At 45.2% G+C, this 21,009-nt stretch overlaps 1 protein-coding gene across 3 annotated transcripts; it reads right to left on the bottom strand.

Moving 5' to 3' along the window:
• Positions 1-587: 587 nt before the first annotated feature.
• KIF3A (kinesin family member 3A) lies at positions 588-19,682 on the bottom strand. Of its 3 annotated transcripts, XM_036391467.1 has the most exons (19): positions 19,626-19,682; positions 18,059-18,341; positions 17,270-17,414; positions 16,931-17,015; positions 16,364-16,469; positions 15,472-15,611; positions 14,605-14,802; positions 14,063-14,237; positions 12,962-13,051; positions 11,282-11,353; positions 9,410-9,418; positions 7,691-7,847; positions 6,695-6,875; positions 6,300-6,410; positions 5,418-5,543; positions 4,723-4,776; positions 4,505-4,573; positions 4,176-4,300; positions 588-3,649 (listed from the first exon to the last, which is right to left on the bottom strand). In XM_036391467.1, exons 1-19 carry the CDS (start codon positions 19,629-19,631, stop codon positions 3,601-3,603), a joined length of 2,181 nt encoding a protein of 726 aa, XP_036247360.1. In that variant the 5' UTR covers positions 19,632-19,682; the 3' UTR covers positions 588-3,600. The 3 variants fall into 3 exon arrangements, with proteins under 3 accessions (XP_036247360.1, XP_054372389.1, XP_054372390.1); XM_054516414.1 differs by lacking the exon at positions 9,410-9,418; XM_054516415.1 differs by lacking the exons at positions 9,410-9,418; positions 11,282-11,353.
• Positions 19,683-21,009: the final 1,327 nt, after the last annotated feature.

The raw sequence follows: 21,009 nt of genomic DNA, 5'->3' as shown, positions 1-21,009 counted from the left end.
AGAAAGAATGGAATGATAATAAAATCTTGTGGCTGACCAGAGAGTCCGAGCCAGCTGTGATTGGCCATTAATTAGAAACAACCACATGGGACCAATCACAGACCCACCTGTTGCATTCCACAGCAGCAGATAACCATTGGTTACATTTTGTTTCTGAGGCCTCTCAGCTTCTCAGGAGAAAAAATCCTAAGGAAAGGATTTTTCATAAAATGTGTCTTTGACATAGTGTGACTAGGAATTGCCAAACAATTTGTCCTGCTCTGGCATTAAGCTCATGCTAACATGAGGAACACAGGTCTAAACAGAAAGAAAAGCCCAAGAGGGGAGAAGCCAGGCCACAAATGGGGCATGCTCCTGAAAGCTGGGAACCCCAAAGGACATGCTGGAGCTGCAAAGGGAGCAGCCAGGGCTGATGGTCTCTCCCCACTTCACTGAGGCTTGGCAACAAGGCTCCAACACACCCCAAACACTTCTCCAGCATGCTGGACAGCTCAGAGCTACAGAGGCACCTCACCCACCCTTCCTCACACAACTGAGTTAAAAAGATATGCTATGCATGATGTTATTTGGAAAACATGCACACAGGGTGGATTTAGGAATCAAGAATTTTATTGCATGGTATGAACATGCTCCAGGGACACAATATTGATATATACAGTATAATGAATTAGCTTTAATAAAACAAGAAATAGTCAGAAATAAACAGTTAAAAAAACAATAAACAGAAAGACAAATTATACAAAGTAGCAGTTTTTCCCTCTATGCAGGCCTGGCTAAGCAGAACTGTGGAGAAAGGTGAAAGCTGGACATGTGCAGACAGTGTAGTCAGTAAAAGGCACTAAGGACCATTTCCCCTCCTCTTAAAGGATTAGGAACAAGTTAAATATTAAATAATTCATTTACACAACATTAAGCAAAAATCTCATTGTTAAGGTCAATGTTCTGGAATGAGGAGACTCTTCTGTTAGCAAATGCAAAGATGAGCACACACAGTGTATGTTATGCAAGATGAGTTTTGATAAATGCCATAGAGCACATACTGACCCACAATAAGAAAGGCTGTATTAAGCTCTTTAAAGTCCATATAAATCAAATCCTTTCCTTATTAAAACACACTACGGGCCCATGAGACATTCACAGATGGGCAGGCCTATAGAGAGGCCCCATGTGGTAAATCCACAAGCCAAACTCCCTGGTTTTACAAGAAACTTCCCAGAACTTAACAGGTGAGCCCAACTGACAGGGCACACGACCATGAAAGTGTTCCACTTTATTTAAAATCCTCTTACAGAGCAAATCATTTGTCCTCCAAGCCTCTGCAACAAGAGATAACCAGTTTCTCCAATCTGCCAATTAAAGGTGTGCAAGAAATTACTTATTGTTTACCCCTGCTCCAAGGCTCACTTAAACATGCAGAGTACCAAGGCTTTCAGCAGCAGGACTGTTATGTTATTTGTAAATCACATGCCTTTACATCTGAAGTATTTTAAATATTTCAATATTTTAAATGGAGTGCCATGGTTCACAGCAGTATCTTGGAGGGACAGATACCTGTCAGGTAAAAGGATTTTTAATGGTATTTCTGAAAGCACAGTTCTGGTTAACTCCTGCAAAACCAGATAATTCAATAAATGTTAGCACAAGATAGAACACAAAAAGGAAACAGAAGTTATCCCTGGTTCTGAGAACTAGTACAGGCCACAGCTATGCATCTATCTGCTTGGACTCAGAACTGGAAGACTTTAAGCAGCATTTAAGCCATTTTCAGTCTGGATATTTTGATGAGAAGTATGTATGTATGTAATAAGAGATAATCCAACACTAGTCAAGCACATTTAAGATAAGGTCAGCTCTTCACAAGCAAAACCAACTACAGCTTCAATCAAGAAAATTTCTGAGTATTTACCCCTAGGCTAGAAAAAACAAATGCTAGTGTTTGTATCTGTATGTTGTATGAATTCAGGTGACACTCCCCCCAGTAGAGAGGGCAGCATGTTCTTCCAGGTCATGATCCTGAAAAAAAAACCATTAAAACACCAGGAAAAAGCTCACAACTTGTTTAGAATAGCACTGAATATATCCTTCAGAGCAAAATGTCCTTACAAGACCAATTTTCACTATTATAGATCCTGTCACAGACCCCAAGGTACCTCCAGATAACCATCATGACAAAAAGAAAGGGAATTTGATGTCTTTAAGTGCTTCACAGGAACATTCTGGTAAAAGCAGATGTGGCTGTTAGCAAGGACTCAAAACACCTGAGGAGCTGCCTTGTTTTCTGTAACACTGAAGGACTCCACTTCCCCTGTGAGCAATCACAGCTTTTAATCCTCCAGGAACTAAGATGAGGTCACAGCTCATCCCTCCACCCTGCACAGGAGCTGCTGAGACACCCACAGCTGATGAGAGGAGTTATAAAACACACACAGTCTGAAGGAGAAGCATTTTCTCTGTGACACAAAAGCAACATATTAAAGTGATATGTATCTATTAGCAGCATAAATATCAAATAAAAAGAGCAGCCATCACAAATAAATGGTTATTATCAGAGACCAATTTTTTTTCCTCTCAGAGCACAGCCAGAGAGGCACACAGTATACACAGGAACACAGCACCAGCTAGGTCAGGGGATATTGTTCTGGGAAAATTGGACAATTCTTTCTGGTTTACTAAAGGAGAGTCAAATTTATCCTCACTGTAGGGCAGTGGCCCAGTGCCTTGTAGCCAGGGATGAGGAAATAGAGCCACAGCCCCATGGCTGACACCAAGTCCTGGTGTTATTACAGCATCCTCCTTAAAGCATCTCAGCTGCTCAGATTACAAAACTACTCACAAAAATACCAGCCCTGAAGCATAGAAAGCTGCCAAAGTAACACCCCCTTAAAAGAAGGAAAAAAGCTCTCTTCTGCCTTAATATCCAAGGTCTCATTCTCCACAGTGCCAGCAGATCACAAACAAACAAACTGATAAAATTAAAGGAACTATTAGACACCCATGGTCCCTTTTCAGAAATCTCAAGACTTAAGACTTTTGTGGTTTATGTTCTTCCTACCCAGCTACTTTCTCTGTACAGCAAGAAGGGAAAAGGACTGTGTATTCAACACACAACACAGTGTATTAACAGCCACAGTGAGGAATATTAAATAAAAAGATCTGATGCTCTTAAAGGTTTGCAGCAACTACATTCAAACACAGATCAGTGCAACAGAGGACAACAGTGAAAGCTGCCAGTTATGTGCAAAGCAGGGCATAAGTCAGATTTACCAGCCTTAATTTCAGAATTTCATTAACTGTTTTGAACTAACACATCTAGCACTTAAACACACATCTAGAACCCTATTTTCTATACATTTCAACAAGGATTACCAACAAGTTTCCCTGCACAACACATTTAATACATGGAATTTCACAACCATCAACCATACATACCAGTTTAATTTTATGTTAATATAACATACAATATACAGGCAACTAAGGAAAAATACATTTTTTTAAATAAAAAAATTATAGCCATGTCAAATTGTGCCATCTCTTGAATTCCATACTCTGGCCAAACCTTATACACTCACTGATTTTTACAGGAATTCTGACCAGGTGACACTACTGCAGCAGGGAGTCAATGACAGCTCCTGGCTTGGCCGAGCGTTTTCTGTTTGGAGAGCAGAAAGGAAAGGGAAAAACAACACCACACACACATCATTATGCTGTCTAGGAAAGACAGGGACCAGCCACATTTAAAGTCAGAACTACATGACATGACATGACTTCTCCATAAGCAAAACCAACCACACAAAAAGCACAAGAAAGCTTATGCTGAAATCTCCCCCAACAGCCCTCTCCTCTCCATTGGTACCAGTGTTTGCACTTGCACTGTGCCAGATTGGGTTAAACTGGACCACCAAATGCAGCAAAATAAAGTAAGGAGCTGGAAGAGGAGAATGCAGCAAAAGAACACCAGTAAATCCCTAGACAAGTCTTTCTGGACAAGATTTAGTGTGGTAAAGAGACTTGGTTCTGTCACACGTGGCAACACTGAACTATACCATGCAAAAATTTTGTCCTTTGCCTTCTCATTAAGCAAATGTTTGAAGACTTGTGGTAAGTTTGCATATACAAACTTCAGCCTTCCCTTGGGTAAATCCCTCATTCCATATAAATACCCCAGAGTTCTTCACCTTCTCCCTGTCTTGGGTCTGGATCTTCCTTTTGAAGTCCTCGGCCTCTCCAGCTTCATCAGAGATTGCCTCAAGCTTTCCTCAGTGTAGGCTAAGTAAACATGGGAAAGGTCCACTTCAAAGGGCTAGAAAAACACCAGAAAAATCTCGTAAGACAAAGTCATCAGAATAATTTTATACACTCATCAATGGTGCTCTCATGATACTCAAAGACTCATATCTACAAAAGAAAATAAAATTGAGATTGGACAGTTTGGCTCTAAATACAGAGCAGCAATCTCAGGCAGGACCTGGGCCTGTACAGTTCAATTAATTCAACAGTCACTCACATCTTTCTCTTTTTTATCCAGGACAGGCGTCTGTTTCCTCATATTGTTTCCTGTGTATGCGACACATTTCTGTAAGCAGAAAAAAAGGTTTGTTAGTAAAGTCCACTGTGCATAGTGAAACTGACTACAGCTTCATCAGCTTCTTCCTGGGCTCAGTGAAACCCCTCAGAAGCTCATACTAACATTAGCTTGTACACAAGCCAGGCAACCGCTCTTACCAGCTGCCACTCTCCTATGTCCTCGTTCCAGTGAACGTAGTTCTCAATCATTTCCTACAAAGCAGTCAGGACAGTAAGTGTTAGACTTGCACAATCTACCCTCCAGGTGCACTTTCCAGAACATACATCCTAAGGCCTGGGCAAGCTGCTTGAGAACAGTCTTGATTCCTTACAAGTTGTTCCTATCAGGACAGCTACATCCTGAGCAACCCCCCCCCATTTATACCCTGAAGTCTACAGAAGAGAAGAATACCACTCCCAGATTGTATGTACTGGAGAGCCCCCTAAAGCATGGGATTTCCATTATGCCAACACCATCAAGACAGCAGTAAGCAAACACTGTAATACAGAATAAATGAAAACTATAAAAAGAATTTTCCTTTTTCCATTAAATAGTGTGCATTATATTTAAGCTCATTGTGAATTTTCTGTATAGTGGAGTCACAAAGAATATCAAAGATTTAAAAATCCAGTCTTTGTGTTAACATCAGACATCAGTAAGGACAACTTCAAGCTAGTGGAAAAACAAAAGACTTTGAACAGACCCACTGCATGGGCACAGAATGAATATACCAGTTAACTATGTGGTCAATGTGGTTTTCTTATTTTTATAAGCCTTTAGGAAAATATGCTGCAAGAGAACTGAAATTAGCACAGCACAACTCCTGCCCCAGGCTCAGGTGCTTTGCCCTCACCTGGTAGTCCTGAGGAATGAAGTTGTCGATGATGAGAATCTGAAGCCGAAGCTCCCTGCTCAGCTGCCGAATGTTTTCCAGCAACCCTTCAATCTCTCTCTGATGCTCTTGCTGTAGATCTGCCATCTGAAAATAAACCAGGCATTTGAGAGGCATCAGACTTATCTTTAGACATGGTAACAGCATCTTTTGTCTGTATGAGGTTTTTGGAAAACAAAAGCTATTTCTGGTTATTAGTACCAGAATATCTCTGAACAATAAATCGTCTGAAACATTTCAGCTCAGAGATGGCTGAAAACAACATTAAGTTCTCAGTTTCATAAACCCAAAACTGGTCTTCTGCCAAGCTGATTCAGTTAAGACTAGATGAAGAGCATGAGACAAGTTGCACCACTGGCAAGGTTTCAAGGAAAATCTCTGATCCCAAAAACCAAATGCATTTTTTATGAAACAGGAGCTCCAGCTACCAGCCAAAGATACACTGATCCAGTGACTGAGGATGAGGTAACAAGGGCATCAGTCCTAAAGGACAGGCAGCTCAGAGCAGAGAAACCTTTGGGCTGCACCAAAGCAGGACATGGGGCTGCCAAAAAGCAACTTGCATTTTGTTTCAGAAATAATCAGTGGTTTTCCTTGAAGCTCTTGATATCTTAAGGTGTCACACATAACCCTTCTCAGCCTGGCCGGGGGAAAAGCTCTACAGCATGCTGTTCTGAAACTCCAACTCCAGACTTAGTATTTTTTAATTATGTGAGTGAAATGCACAGTACAGAAAAACATTTCTAAACATACAGCACATTTTCCAGCATTACAAAGCTGATGGCTTACCCTTCCCAGCTCTAGTGCCTCCAGGATCACTGGCTGAGAACTTTAGATACTAACCTCTGACTTTGCAGCCATAAGCATGGTCCAAACTTTCTTCAGTTTTTTGGTTTTCCCCTGTGCTTCCTCCTGGAGGTTGGTGTACTTCTCCTCAATATCCAAACGTTCTTGCTGTGGACAACATTTAGCATAGACACAGACACATTAACAATCACAGAAACTCTCTGCAACAGTGAGAACAAGAGGAAAAACTCTACCTGAACAAACAAAGCTTTTGCCAAGAGCACAGAGCCCTGGCTGAGGCAGGCTGGCTCAGACCTGCAGGAGCTGCACAGCCAATACGTGGCCTGTGGAGGGGTGGCTCCTGCAGCGCTTCCAGAGCAGAGCCCACCTGGGTACCTTATCCTGGTGTGCCCTGCCATTGCTGCTGTCACAGCCACAGCAGATAAGCCCACCTCCTTCTCCTCGAGCTCCTTGCGAAGCTGCTCCGCTCTCTTCCTTCGCTCCTCCAGTTCCATGTTTGATTCTTCTAAAAGCTTCTCTTGCTCCTCTGCTTTTGCCAGCAAGTCCACTCCTCCCACAATCACCTTTTTCTCTAATGCAGAGAGTTTCTCCAACAGGGACTGGTGCTCTTGCCTAGACAGACAGGTAGGTGTGAGTCTTCCTGTCCTGCCATGCTCAGCAGGCATCAGGTCCAGCTTGGTTTTATAGCCCAGACAGCACTGACAGGGCTGGAAAAACTTGTCCTGCTGCTGAGGGTTTAACTGGGGGTGAGGCAGTGCAAGTGAAAGCAAATTCCTCAAGCTCCAGCTCCCACCACTTTCTCTCAAGCAAAACCAAGTCAGCAGAGAAGTGCCTCCCACAGCAAGTGACCTCTATGAGGGGCTGCAAGCACCCAGTGACATCCCCAGGCTACTCAAGGCACCCTCTGCCCAAAAGGGCCCTGCCAGCACAGCAATGCCCAGAGGCAGCTGCTGAAATAGAGGGGAGTGAACAGAGATCAAGGCAGCTGCTGAAGTGCAAAGCAGGAATGCTGGCTGCTGCTGGAGCAGTCTATTTGCATGGGGCAGTGTGACCTTAGCAGCTTTCTGGCTTCAGAACAGAGCACCCCTAACCCCAAATGACATGCTTGTGACTGTGCTGCAGGAAACCTGGCCTGTTACAGAGCAGTACTGCTGCTCCTCACAGCTCTTGGGAGATTAATTTATGTTTCTAGGCTATCTTGCACAACTAAGTAAAGTTAAGAAAAGAAGTGGCAAAAGGATAAATGTCTGTCTTTCCCATATACTCTATGCTCTCAAAGCAGAATAAGCTCTTCACCTTGACAATAGCAAGGTGTTCACTTTCTGCAAAGTTTGACAGGCACCCTACCATGCATCTCCAGATATTTGTATGATTAAGGAAGGAACAACCCACACAACCACACAAACTGCTCAGAGCATGGTACTCACTGAGCTTTGAGCAAGTCTTTTTCTCTCTTCTCCAGTTCAGCTCTGGCTTTATTTCTTTCTTCTTCTTCCATATCAAGCTTAGTTTCAAGAGCTTTTCTCTCCTCTTCAATCTTTGCTTGCATCTCTACCATCTTATCAGGGGAAACTTTCTTTTTGCCTTTGAAAGATATGGGGAAAACAAGTTAGTTCTTCACTGAAAAGTAAAAACCTCTGTATCATATGTAAAAAGCATTTTTTCCAAGTTTAGATTCAAAATTTCATTAGGTATCGGCTTCAAAATGGGCAAAGCTCAATCCTTCAAACCTCATTTTAACATTGGCCAGTTGTCACCAGCTCCTACTGAGCAGCAATGCTGTGTAACTATCACTGGAACCTAATGTCCCCAAAATATAAAAGATACAAAGAACACCTGGAGAAGGAACACTGCCTGAAGAGAAGCCCAATCTGGAAACCCTGATGTTCTAACAATGCAGGTCAGGCCACAGGACCCACAGCTACAAGAGCTCAGCTGCCAAGAGTTACATACTCAAATTTCAAATTAGCATCTCTACCATTCCCCTCCTTACAGGCTTACCCATTCCAAAGTGAACATGTAACTATTTTTAAGAAAACACTGTTATGGAGATAGAGAAATTCAGAACAGCCCTATGAAAATCAGTCAACTAAAGAAACTTCTTGATGATATTTGGTCTATGTAACAGTGACTACCCACAGATTTGAAAATACCAAGTTGGATCTGGCTTAATGATCTGTGTCTTTACAACAGAACTGCCACAGCAGCACACCAGATCCATGTCTTGTAGGGCTACAAAGGGAGTGGCCAGAGCAACTCACTGAACCTACTGACCTCAAGATTTGGTCCCAAACACCCCAAATTTGAAACAAAGTGTCAGGCTGCTGCTCTAGAAAGCCACTCTGCAAGTCTTGAGCCAACTTTCATTGCAATCCCAGGAGTGCCTAAGGCAGGTGAACATAGAGATCCTGGGGGGTTATGTCGAATAAGAATGCATTTCCTCAAATCCACAACACCTACATATCCATTTATTCACAAGTGAATTCATAATTTTCTTGTTTTGCTTTTCTAGACATGAAAAAACCCTACTCTGTAGAATCCAGCTGTACTTGAAACTAACAGGAGCCACTGACTGCCACCTGAGTGTTTTCACAGTGACATAAAGCACACAGTCAGAACACAGTCAAGGAAGCTGTTCAGTAAAAGGCTTCTCCTCCTCCAGTCTTCACAATACTCAGCTTCATTTATATACATGTATTTTGTTTATAATCATATATACATTATACACATAAACACTCCAGCAAAGTGTCCTGCATATGTAAACATGCATGAACATATTTTCACATCTGCATATATAGTACTTCATGTGCACAAGAGCTTTAATTAATTTTGTTGCAAGGCAAGGACTTCACCACTACAGCAAACATCATCATTGCCATCTGCTACACTTCAGAATCAGATAATAAGCACTTCTTTCTGGGCCTGTGGTGCAAAAATCCCTCACTAATTAGTCTTTGAGTAAGAAGCTTTCTGGAAGTGCTATACAGGGCTCATCATATGAGATAAGCCAGATAAAGGCTTCTTATTATTAGGACATAGACCTATATATTCTCAGTTAAGGGGAAAAAGGTGATGAAGTGAAGCAAGTTGTAAGATCATTTTACAAGCTTTGCAAATGTAAGGAGGTGAAAATCAATTACACCAACCTGCTTGATCTTGCATTAAGAGGAAGTAGAAAGCAAATCGCAGAGAGGCAGCAAACACATAAAAAGAGGAGGAGAGAAAATGTTATTGCTTTGATCATTTTGGACAAAGATCATCAGCACCAGAACAAACAACAAATTTTATATTCATGTTTCTAAGGTAGAAAATATGAGAATCATAACTAAAAACCCCTCTATTAGAGCAAACACTAATGCATCATGTTATGCTAAAGCAGAGAATGTGTCTGTGCTTCAGAGTGCTTTGCAAATCCAGGATATTCTTCAGCTCACTCTTGCATTCTTCTGCCCATTCAATGCAATGCTGGATCTAACCACAACATTAGGAGCCAGCTGCAAGGATCATGACCTAAGAAACAGTTAAAGGGGGTGGATTTCTCCTTCAATTAACAAACTTAGTGCTCCCCACACTCAAGAGAGCCAATTCTGTTATATTACCTGTAAAATATTAGCATCCAGAATACATGTTCTAAGTTTTAACCAAGATTTCCAAGCCAATTCTTTGCAAGATACAAGACAGTTGCACACAGGGAGTCTCAACACAAGATTTCTCCATTTAATTACACAGGGGATTAGTGGGTTAATTTGCAGTAACTGGTGCTTCCATAGAGGTATAGAGCCACTTTTGGTTATTCAAGCAAGTGCAACAAAAAAGGCAGGATAGGAAAGGGATAATGAAAGACACCACATGCAGAAGGGTCACACTAGAGGACAGTTAATATCCCAAACCACAAAAAGCTACACTTATCCCAAATGCCAAAAGCCCAGCACAACTTTTCCTGCAGAGCTGTCTCCAAAGCTGCAGGAGATGGACTCATCCACCTGCTGACACATCAGCAGTTTGCTATTAACTGTCCTCATCCAAATAAAACAGGTTCCAAGCAAGCTTTAAAGGAGCAGGATTGAAGCAATTGGAATTCCCAGGCTACAGTCATAGGATCCACCAAGGGATCCCCTGGGCTGTGTTCCCTCTAACCCTGCTACCACCCTTCTCTGAGCTGAGGCTTTCCACTAACAGTGTAGAAGTGAGTGAACTACACAGTAATACTTTCCAGGGTCTCTCCACACAGGGAGAAGAGTGGAGTGCTTCTGTCCAGAATAAAAACAACACCAGGTGAAGTCCCCACAAGCCAAGTCCCAAGATGTGATTTGTTTCCTCAATCCTCGCTGACTGTAAGTTTTTACAGGCACAGTGACCTCTCTGCCCAGGAGCAGCCCAGAGTTTCCTTACTATTAGACCAAAATCTGGATCTCCTGTTCCTCTGAACTAAGGTCCCACAGAGATCAAGAGCTTAGTATTATGGGGCCCTTAAACCCCAACCACCAAGGATATTTTTTTAAAGTATCTGCAAAAAGAAAGCAAATCAACTAAGCATTGTCACATTTTCTTTGCTAGTATAAGTCTCATGCTGATTGACTGCTCTCCAATACTAATTTTGAGAAGGCAGAGTCCAATATAACATAGAATACATATCTAGCAGTCCTTTTTATGAATTCATATTGTAGCAATTCCCATACAAAATTTAGCTCAGATTTTTTCCCCTGTATTTTAAAAGGTGCATTTAACACAAACTGCAAACTGGAATTTTTTAACCTATTATTTCTCAGTTACCTTTAAATCTTGCTCAAGCAGCCTACTACATTGTTTCCTATTGTCTCTCATATCTGACTAACAATGTGCACATTGAGTAACTGTTTCAAGCATGGAAGCAGCAAAGGAAAGGCATGCTTTAGCAGAGTTACAGCTTGAGGTTTATCTTTCCAACAGACAAAGCAGGGAAGAGTGCAACATTGCAAAATGGAGTGTGCAGATTATGGAAAGGCCAAAGCTTAAAGGACTTAAGAGCTCCCACTCACTAGTGAAGGACTTATCCAGAGGTTTCTCTATGACAGAGCATGTGGAGTCTGAACTACTGCTGCTGCTACTGCCTGGAAAACAGAAATGCGTCCCACAGAAAAACCCAGAGAGGAAGAAACATGCAGATGGGAAGTTAGTTCTAAAGGAAAGAAACCCAGAAGAGCCAGCAACCTAGTTCAAAAAAGCACAGGTTCCCATTAGGAAGCACTTGCTAGGATCCCTCCCAGACTCAGCTTGCAAAGCCACCATTTCCCAGCACAAAACTGCATGCTCAGAAAGACATTTCAGTTAAAACCCATCTTAATCAGACTACAGCTTAAAACAACATGCCAAGGCAGCTTCCTTTTCAAGCAACAACAGCAGAGAACACCAGATCATAGTGGAGAAGGCTGTGGATATCTGCCATAGCAGAGGATTCAGTGACCATGAATCCTTTCCAGTCTTACACACATGGCAATGTGCACTTCTCACTCTGGAAGGCAGAATCAGCTTACACAGGGACAGTCAGTGTGTACTCCTGTGAAGCAGCTCCCTTAGGGAACTTAACTAGAGTAACTTGTCTGGGAGTTGAATAAGTGAGTTATTCACCCTCTGCTCCTTCCAAGCAGCACTTTGAAGGTGGTCTCCTCTTGGGAGGAGATTTGGGCAGGACATTTGGAGACAGTGGTCAAGCTTTCCACTTCTAGAAATAACCAAAAGGTGAAAAATGAACTTGTTACAGCTATCACCAAAGGCATGGCAAAAGTAATTTATGACTACTTGGACAGACACCAAAATGAAAAGAGTACACCTAAAAGTAGGAATGCTTTAATTGGATTTTTTTTTCAACAGATGTGGGTGCTTCAGGACAGGAAGGCAGTTTGAATATCAAAATAAGTTTAGTAGAGAAGCTGGAAGTTGGGATGTAGCAGTGGGCTTGAGGAATTACCAGCAGGGTTCTAGGAGAAGAGCAAGCTCCCAAGAAGCCACAGCATCCCATGGTACAGTGACCTGCAGTTCCAGGTTCAGCAACATTCCCTGGAGTTTAGATTATACACAGCAGTTTAACACTGATGTGGGACAAAGGAAACTCCACCATGGGATTTTCAGACTGCTCCCAAAAGAAGCATGTGCAGCTCCCATTAAGCTTTTCAGTCAGCACAAAGACACCCAAAGGTCAAGTTTTCCCTCTATCAACATAAAATAGGACACCAGTAGAGTCAATTACTGAAGATCTGTAAGACAGATGAATCCTTTGCCTAAACCACAGCCAGAATTCCCCTCCAATCATACCCATGGCTATAAAAACCACACCTGCCTACAAATGATCTTTGGTGTCTTCTTCCTCCCACCTCCGTCAGCAGGGGAAGTTCCACACCACCACAAGCCATACGCAGCCACCTCGCGGCACCCAGGGAGCCACCACAGGGATGATGTCACAACAAGCACAGCTAACCCGAGTGGAAGCAGGGACTACACAACAGCTAACCCGAGTGGAAGCAGGGACTACACAGCTCTGGAGCTGTCCCTCTGCACACACGGCACCAAAGGCCTTCGTTTCAAGGAGGGGCATGATAATTGCAGCGGCATAGGGCATCTCACAACTGCTCTTGTCCCTGCCTGGCTCTGGCTACACTTCCAACAGCAGCGTGTGGGCAAGAGGACACTGGTGGCACTGACAGGACTCTCTGCTGCCTTACCCCGCCGTTTCTTGCGCTTCTCCTCTCCAATCTCCCCATCTTCATCCTCTTCTTCAGAATCACTGGTTTCAGAACCGGAGATCTCTTCCCCTAGAAGAAAAGAGTGTGCTTTTATCAAAAGCTTTCCTTTACCTCGGATCAGCTTGTTATTCTGACAGCAGCATTTATCCAAACACAGTAGTGCCTGACATCAGCTTATGAGTACTTGCTGAAGTCCTTAACTGTTGCAGAAGCAGACAGCTTGCCATGGCTCAGGAAACTTAAGGACAATCAAGACAAGCCACTGAATGCTGTGATGTCAGTGTGTATGTATTAAAACTCAAGAGGCTACTTTTTATGGAAAATAGAGCATCTTTGCACAGCTGAAGCTATGAAGTTTTCCTAGCAGGATTCTACCGTACTTTCTCTTCCACCTTACACTTCCATCTCAGAGGAAAGAAAAAGAAAGAAGCATTACTGACCACTTCCTGCTTCTCCTGAATGGGGCAGACAACAAACAGCAAATCATGCTGGAGTTACTGCTACAGTTGTTCTGTGAGACCTCCAGCTCTGGAGAGAGATGTTGTGACATGTAGTCACTGTTTAGCAAGCATACCTCTAGCAGGGTCACTCCATATTGATGGATTAATAAGAGACATGAGGCTATGAAGTCACATGGCTTAGAGGCTTCTTGTTGCTCTACAGTGTTTAGAAAACCAGCTCCAGCCCCAAAAATTTAGTTTAATTTTCCTGCTGATAAATGCATCCCTCCTCCCCAGTCAGAGAAGAGTGATCTACTGTTACAGTCCAGTTTAATTCCCTGTACCATGTCAGTTGTGCTTGCTAGGGAAACCCAGGAAAACCTGGGCACACTGCTCCCAGCCTGGAGGCCACCACTCACCCTAGTGCCAAGTGCCACCTAGTGGGAAAGCTGGACCCCCACAAGCAGCCTTAGACACCTCTCCTGGCATCCAGCAGGGCAAACAAAACCATAACACTGACAAGCACCAGCAGCCAACCTCATGTGATACATATTCAAGTAGCAAAGTAGCAAAGAATGTTCCCATTCAAACAGAACAAGCATAGTGCAGAGAGGAACACAAGGGGGAAGGAGAGTCTCACCTTCTTCCAGTTTCTTCTTAAGCTCTTCAATTTCTTTTTGGAACTGGCGGAGCATAGCATCCTTGGGATCCTCATTAATCCTGGCCTTGTTCTTTATGTTCTTGGCTCTGTTTGCATACCTGAGTGTGCTGATGGTCTCATCATAGTTGTAGTCTGCTGGTCCAATGTTTGCACACTGCAACATGTGGATGACAGTGTCAGAGCCCAGCACAAGGAGTGCAGGAACCCAACCCCAGCTCTGACAGTCTCACACTGCTACACTCACCCAAGCTTTCCTGCTGCTTCTACACTGATGCCACTTTTGACTACCCAAGCACAGGTTCTGTTTGATCTCATGCATGTATGTACCCATGTGCTGTGTTTAGAACCTCATCCATACAGAGGCAAAGAGAAAAGATAGAAAGAGATGCACACAGAAGGTTCTCTAAGCTGCAAACAGCTTAGGATTAGTGAGGTAAATGCCAGGCTGTTCAAGTCACTATGCTATCCCTGCAAAAATGCAGCCCAATAGCTGGAACTGGAAAGGGCATCTCTTAGCTCACCATCATGGTTTTGGAGTTGCCCCCCAGGGAGTCCTGCAGCAGCCGGGTGAGTTTGGAGTTACGGTAGGGCACGTGGGTGCTCTTGCCATCCACCAGGGCAGAGATAACATTGCCCAGTGTGGAGAGAGAGAGGTTGATCTTAGTGGCTTCCTTCAGTCTCTGCCCTGTGGCTCCAGTTTTTGTCTGTCTTTCAGAACCCTGCAAAAGGGATCATGAAGCAGGAGTTAAAACAGATCCTCTAATACATCTCCCTCCAAACAGGATCAGGTGAAATCTTGCTAGCAGTCATGTCACTAACCACTTCATCCATTATTAGAGAACCTGGCTAAGTATCACAGACATTGTTAAAGAGACAAGGCAAACAAGTCTTTAATAGAAGCTTTCAGTGCCAGCAAATTCTGGATTGCTTAAAGCAATGCAGCTGGGAAAATGGAAATTCTCCTCCCCATGAACAAAAACGTTAGAGAAGTCAGTCAGCAGTTAAAAGGCACGCCAGCTGGAGCTACCAACTGCCGACTACAGCCCTTCCTACCAGCAGAGAAAGAGCAAACAGCAACACTGCAATTATTTTAAAGAGTTTCATAGAGCATCCTATATAACACATCATGTAAATAAGTTAAAATGCATTCAAATAAGTTGAATGCCTTTAGTCTCACTTTTTCTGCATCCTCCCTAAGGAAAGGTACCTCAGTGTAAATCTTGGGCTAAAGCCATGTTTTACCAGCAATTACAACAATTACACTGGTTCAAAGTGTGACACTGAGAGAAGAAACCTGCAAGTGATGAACAACATGGTCACAACCCTCTGGAAAAACCTCAGCAACCCAAACCAAGTGTCTTGCCAAAGAGCTGGCTGGTCCTACTCACAGCAAGATCAACGAGGTGCAGCTTGCCCATGCGCACGTGCATGTTGCCATCCACGCCCTTCTCACTGCACTCGATGGTGATCGTGAAGATGGCGTGCGAGCGAGAGCTGTGCTCGTTCATGTTTGTGGCACCAACAGAACCTTTCAACAGAGAAAAAAGCAGTGTTGTCTTCAGAGTTAATCACATCTTCTAACTCTTCCTGCTCTCTGAGGAGACTCAATCCCACCTCTTTACCCAACCCTGTACTTCAGAAGATGGCAGAGGGATGCTCAGACTCAGCAGCAAAGTCTGTTCTTGGGCACTGAAGTTGCAGTACACTTCCAGCCTGGACTAGTAGAAGGTCCTGCAGTCTGCTACAGCTCTAAGCCAACCACAGACTCCCAAAACCAGCAACTGTCCTCATCTGATTAAAGATGAATAGCTTAAGGTGTTCATAGCAGATCCCTGAAAACAGTTGTATTTTGGGAAATAAGAACACAGCAATCCATGCCAAAGGGAACTGGCATCAGAACTTTAAGTCAGTAAATAATCTGAGCTTAACTAAGAAGTCTTCCAGAACATAAATTACCTCCCACTCACAGAACAGGGCTGATGTTCATCCTGATCAGAACTGAAGTGGAAAAAGGACCAAGAGACACACAAGCAGTTCTGACAACACTGACTGCCCTCATTGCATCCTCCCTTTGCTGATCCCCACTGGCACTGGCCACTGTGGGAAGCACAGCCTTCTTTTCCTGGCCCTGCACTAAAGGGGCTTGGGAGGAGATACCCTTTTTGTTCTGTTCAGCCAAACACTATTCCCAGAAACAGGACTAGGACCTCCTACTGTGGTCTGGCAACCAGATCTTTAGTCTGTCTGAGCTATAAACCTGCCCACAGCAAGGCTACGTACGGTTCTTGTGGCCCAGAGTCATGATTCTGTCCATATCATCTGCATTGTTTACAACATAAGCTGAAAGGTCTTTGATATAAACTCCCACATCAGGTCTCTCTTTCACCTAAGAGAGAAACAGTTCAGACTGAGCATCCCTAGGAGATCCCCCACAGCAATTCTAGTGATACTGTAACAGTATGGTGGTTTACTCCTCCATTTTCTGGCTTGGACATAAAACACTCAGAGGAGATAAGGAATGAAGACTCATGCATGACAATATGCTACAGTTTTCCTTTGTAAAGACATGATTTTAAATCCCAGTCGCCAATTCTTAGGAATGCTGAGGGGCATTTGGGGTAGAACTGCAGGTATGAAAGTGCCTCAGGTGGAACAGCCAATTTGTGCAACTGACCAAGTGGGAAAGATTTAAAGAAGCCAGCAGTAACATCCAGCTATTGCACAGCAAAGGAAAGGGGACTGCTGAGGAGCCCAACCTCCCACTTCCCTGCAAGTGCTTCTCTGAACTTTAAAACAGAATATTGCTCTGATTCAAAACAAACAGCAAATTCAGAAGAGGAGGCTCACCTCTAACCTCTGTGTCTGGTCCTTTCCCAGCAGGTCCCGCACTTCCTCATTGTAAATTTCCAGGTAAGAGACACGAACTAAAAACCTGCAGATGAACAGCTGGGTAGTTCACTTAGCAAAACACTTGCTGAAGTCCCACAAACACAGTCACAGAGTGCAGAGAAAACACTGAAATACCAACACAGTCCTGCTGCCCCTCAAGAACTGCCCGCATGGGAGCCTTTCATCTTGGGAGAAGTACCATTTCTGTTGTCATTGTCGAGGTCAGGCTCCTGCTACACATGGACTCACATTAAAAATCAAAAACAAAAACAGAAGCAGTCAAGGGAAGGCATTTACCTTGTATCCCCCTCTGCCTTGGCAATGTGACCAAATATATGGGCAAAGGAATTGGGAATGATGCCTCTGAGCTCAGGAACTGCTCGGACCCCTTCCATGGTGAAGGTTTTGCCTGTTCCAGTCTGCCCATATGCAAAAATAGTACCTGAAGAATAAGATAAAAGAACAAACTTTAAGAAGTTGAGTCTTCTCTAAACTCTAACTGCAGTTTTACTTAATCCCTTCCTAGCCTGACAGCACAAGACACCTCTATTTTCATGGAGTTAAAATTTTCCACCCACTCCAGTGGGTGTTGGAATACAAGACTGGAGTAACAGAAATGCTGGGCAAACAGCACCTATCTGTTGCTTAATCCAGCCTGCAAGATGTCTAATAAAAAGTCAGCTTGTTTTAAAAGTGCAGAGTGACTAAAGCATGGAATGCTAGCACACTTCAGTTCCACTGGGGACTGAATTGTACAGTGAGAAGCCACTGAGAATTCTGATAATGACATAAGTGCATATCTTTTGCAAAGAGAAGATAAAGGATGACAACATGCAGCTAACTGACCTCAGAGGAGTCTCCTTCATCACCCATCTACCACTCTTAATGACAGCAGTGGGTACAACCACGGAGCACTCAGAACAGCAAGTGCCTTCAGGCTATTTTAAGTTAGAGGCCACAACAGAAATGATCTCAGGCTACAGCCCCCGAGAAGGTGAAACTCCCTTACACAAGATCAGCAAGAATTTTAACAAGGCAAAGAATAAGAGACAGGATGGGATCCTTCCCTTAAAACAAGGGACTTACCATTGTATCCCTCTAGGACAGAATCTATAATAGGTCTCGCTGTTAAATTATAGACATCCAGCTGTTTACTCTCTGGTCCAAACACTGTGTCAAATGTGAATGTCTTAGGAGGCTCATTGGATGAGTCTGTTTTATGGACAGTGATGGTTCCCCTCATCTCATCCACGTTCACTGCCATTTTGTAGCCCGTGGCCTTCTCCCGGTCATTGAGAGGCCGGCAGCGCACAACCACCTTGACATTGTCACAGCTCTCCGGCCTGTCCGGCTTCTCTGGCTTGTTAATCTGTAATCATTTAAACAAAAATACACAGCCTGGAACACTAGTGCTAACACAGAATCACAGAAAGGTCTGGGGTGCAAGAAACCCAGTTCCAACCCCTGCCATGGGCAGAAACACCTTCCACTGGAGCAGGTTGCTCCAGCCTGGCCTTGAACACTTCCAGGGATGAGACAAGCACAGCTGCTCTGGACAACCTGTGCCACAGTCTCACCACCCTCACAGGGAAGAATTTCTTCCTAATAGCCAATAGGCCCTACCATTTCCCACTATAAAGCTGCTGTGTGTTTAAGCACAAATACTCTTGAATCAGCGTGGGCAGCTACATCTCCAGAGGATCATAAACTTGGGGACTTAAAACCAGGATTGGTTTATAATTAAAGCTGAGAGAATAACACGCTTATTCAGGCAATGGGATCTTCTTTGGTTGGCCAACATGGAAATTGAATGAGTAAACCTTGAGCATTTCACATTCAACATCATCTAAGAATTTTTTTCAAGAATCAATTTCACCTTGCAATCTGCAAGAAGTTTGCTGGAATTCGGTGCAGTCATGAATTCTTTTTCAGTAACACCTACTATACACTCTCAAACCCCACAGAGCACAGAACCAGATACCAGGGAGTGCTGGCTGAAGGGAATTCATTTTAATTACAACCCTCAGTATACATGCTTAAGTTTAATCCTTTAGAATACCTGAATGTTGTATTATAAAACCTCACATTCATTTTCTTTCATGTAGTTACCAAAACAAATTTTGAAGCACGACTGATGAATCTAGTTAAGAGACACTCCCGTGGGCTAGAGGTGCTGCAGCTGAGCGTTTAACCGCTCCTGGAGCAGCTACACTGGCTGTCAAGCCGAAACAAACCCTTTCCAAGCGCCTCTCCCTGCAGCTGCCACCTGCCCCGATTCCTCTCAGGCCTCAGCAGCGGCTTTTGCGTCCTGCTGAACGCAGAGAGCGGCTCAGCCCCACTTGGGCGGGGGAGGGACGGCACACGAGGCGCCAGCCAAAACCGGGAGCGGGATGCGGGTGTCACCACGAGCCCCGGGGATATGGGACGGGACCCTCCGGGGCGGCCCGACCGCCGCTCCCCGCTGTCAAGGTGCCGCCGCCGCCCCTCATCACCCCCGGCCCGCTCGGCCTGACAGGCACCGCCCGCCCTGCGTCTCCCGCGCGCACATGGGCACGGAGCCGACGGGCTCTGAGAACCCCGGGCGCGGCGGGCAGCGGTGCGCAGTGCCCGGACAGCCCCAGGTGCCACACCCCGCGTTCCCCCCGCATCTCACCGGCATGGCGATGGCGATGGCGGCCGCGGCAGCCCGGGCCAGGCGGCGGCACCGCGGAACAATAACAGCACCGCGCCTGCGCGCCCCGCCCCGCGGCCGGCCCCCGCGCGCTGCGGCGGCCGCGCGGCCAATGGCGGGCGGGGGGAGGCGGGGCTGGGGGGAGCGCAACTAATGGCAGCGGCGGAGCGGCGGCGGGGGGCGGAGCGTCCCGTCGGCATGGGAACGGCGGGCGGGCGGGGCGAGCTGGACACGGCCTGGGGGCAGCGGGGACAGCGGGGGCTGTGAGGGGTGACAGGGCTCACAGCGGGGATAGCGGGGGCTGTGAGGGGCGACAGGGCTCACAGCGGGGATAGCGGGGGCAGCGGGGGCTGTGAGGGGCGACAGGGCTCACAGCGGGGATAGCGGGGGCTGTGAGGGGCGACAGGGCTCACAGCGGGGATAGCGGGGGCTGTGAGGGGCGACAGGGCTCACAGCGGGGATAGCGGGGGCTGTGAGGGGTGACAGGGATCACAGCGGGGCCAGCCGCGGGCCCGATGGGCTCTGAGGTGCTGACGGGGCTCTGAGGGATCTCCAGCGGGTTTGACAGGGCTCCAGAGGCTCTGACAAGGCTCCACTGCTCTGGAAGGGCTCCAGGGGGTCTGAAGGGGCTCTGGGTCTCTGACAGGGCTGCAAGCCCCAGCCTGTTCTCCACACAAGGAACAAAATACATCTCCTTCTTTTCCTGACTGTAACGTTTTGAATTGCTGATGAAATAGAGGGACTGCAGAGTATAATATAATCAAGCAATACAGTCCAAGTGGCACATAAATCAGTTAGTCCCACACTAATGAAGCACATTGCCAAGTTATTTGTAATTAGTGTAAAGTTTCGCAGCGCACTGCTGGGATCCTCCACAGCTTCACCTGCTCCTCTCATACTCAGCATTTTACATCACACTGCCCATGTGTCAGCTACTTAAAGGAATTAGATTAAATTATTCCAACAATCTGACTTTGTCCTTTCATAATCTATGTCCTTAAGAGTCAAAGACAATTTTACTCAACAGGAGAGGTCCATGAATAGTCTCCCCAGTACCTGATGCCCTGAATCACCTTTGTCTTATTCCCCCAGGTATCCCTGCACACCCAAATCCTGTTGGCAGGTCACAGAGCATTGCTCCAGCCCCACTCCTCCCCTCATTGCCTTTGCTGCGGACCACTGGGATCCCCAGGCAAGGCCAGGAATCCCCAGCGCCAGGCACAGACACAAACCAAGGGCTATACCTGGGCTGTGCTGTATTTTTGCCAGAGGGATATAAGCAGCAGCAGGAATGTGGACAGAGCTGCTCTGTACCTGACAGATCTCCCCCACCAAACTGACCGGTGTGTCACAGGGCTGGGCACAC

Source organism: Molothrus ater, chromosome 15 (assembly GCF_012460135.2).
Source record: "Molothrus ater isolate BHLD 08-10-18 breed brown headed cowbird chromosome 15, BPBGC_Mater_1.1, whole genome shotgun sequence".
NCBI classification, from domain to species: Eukaryota; Metazoa; Chordata; class Aves; order Passeriformes; family Icteridae; genus Molothrus; species Molothrus ater.
Note: the sequence above shows the minus strand (reverse complement) of the source record. Positions and strands in the feature narration are given on the sequence as shown.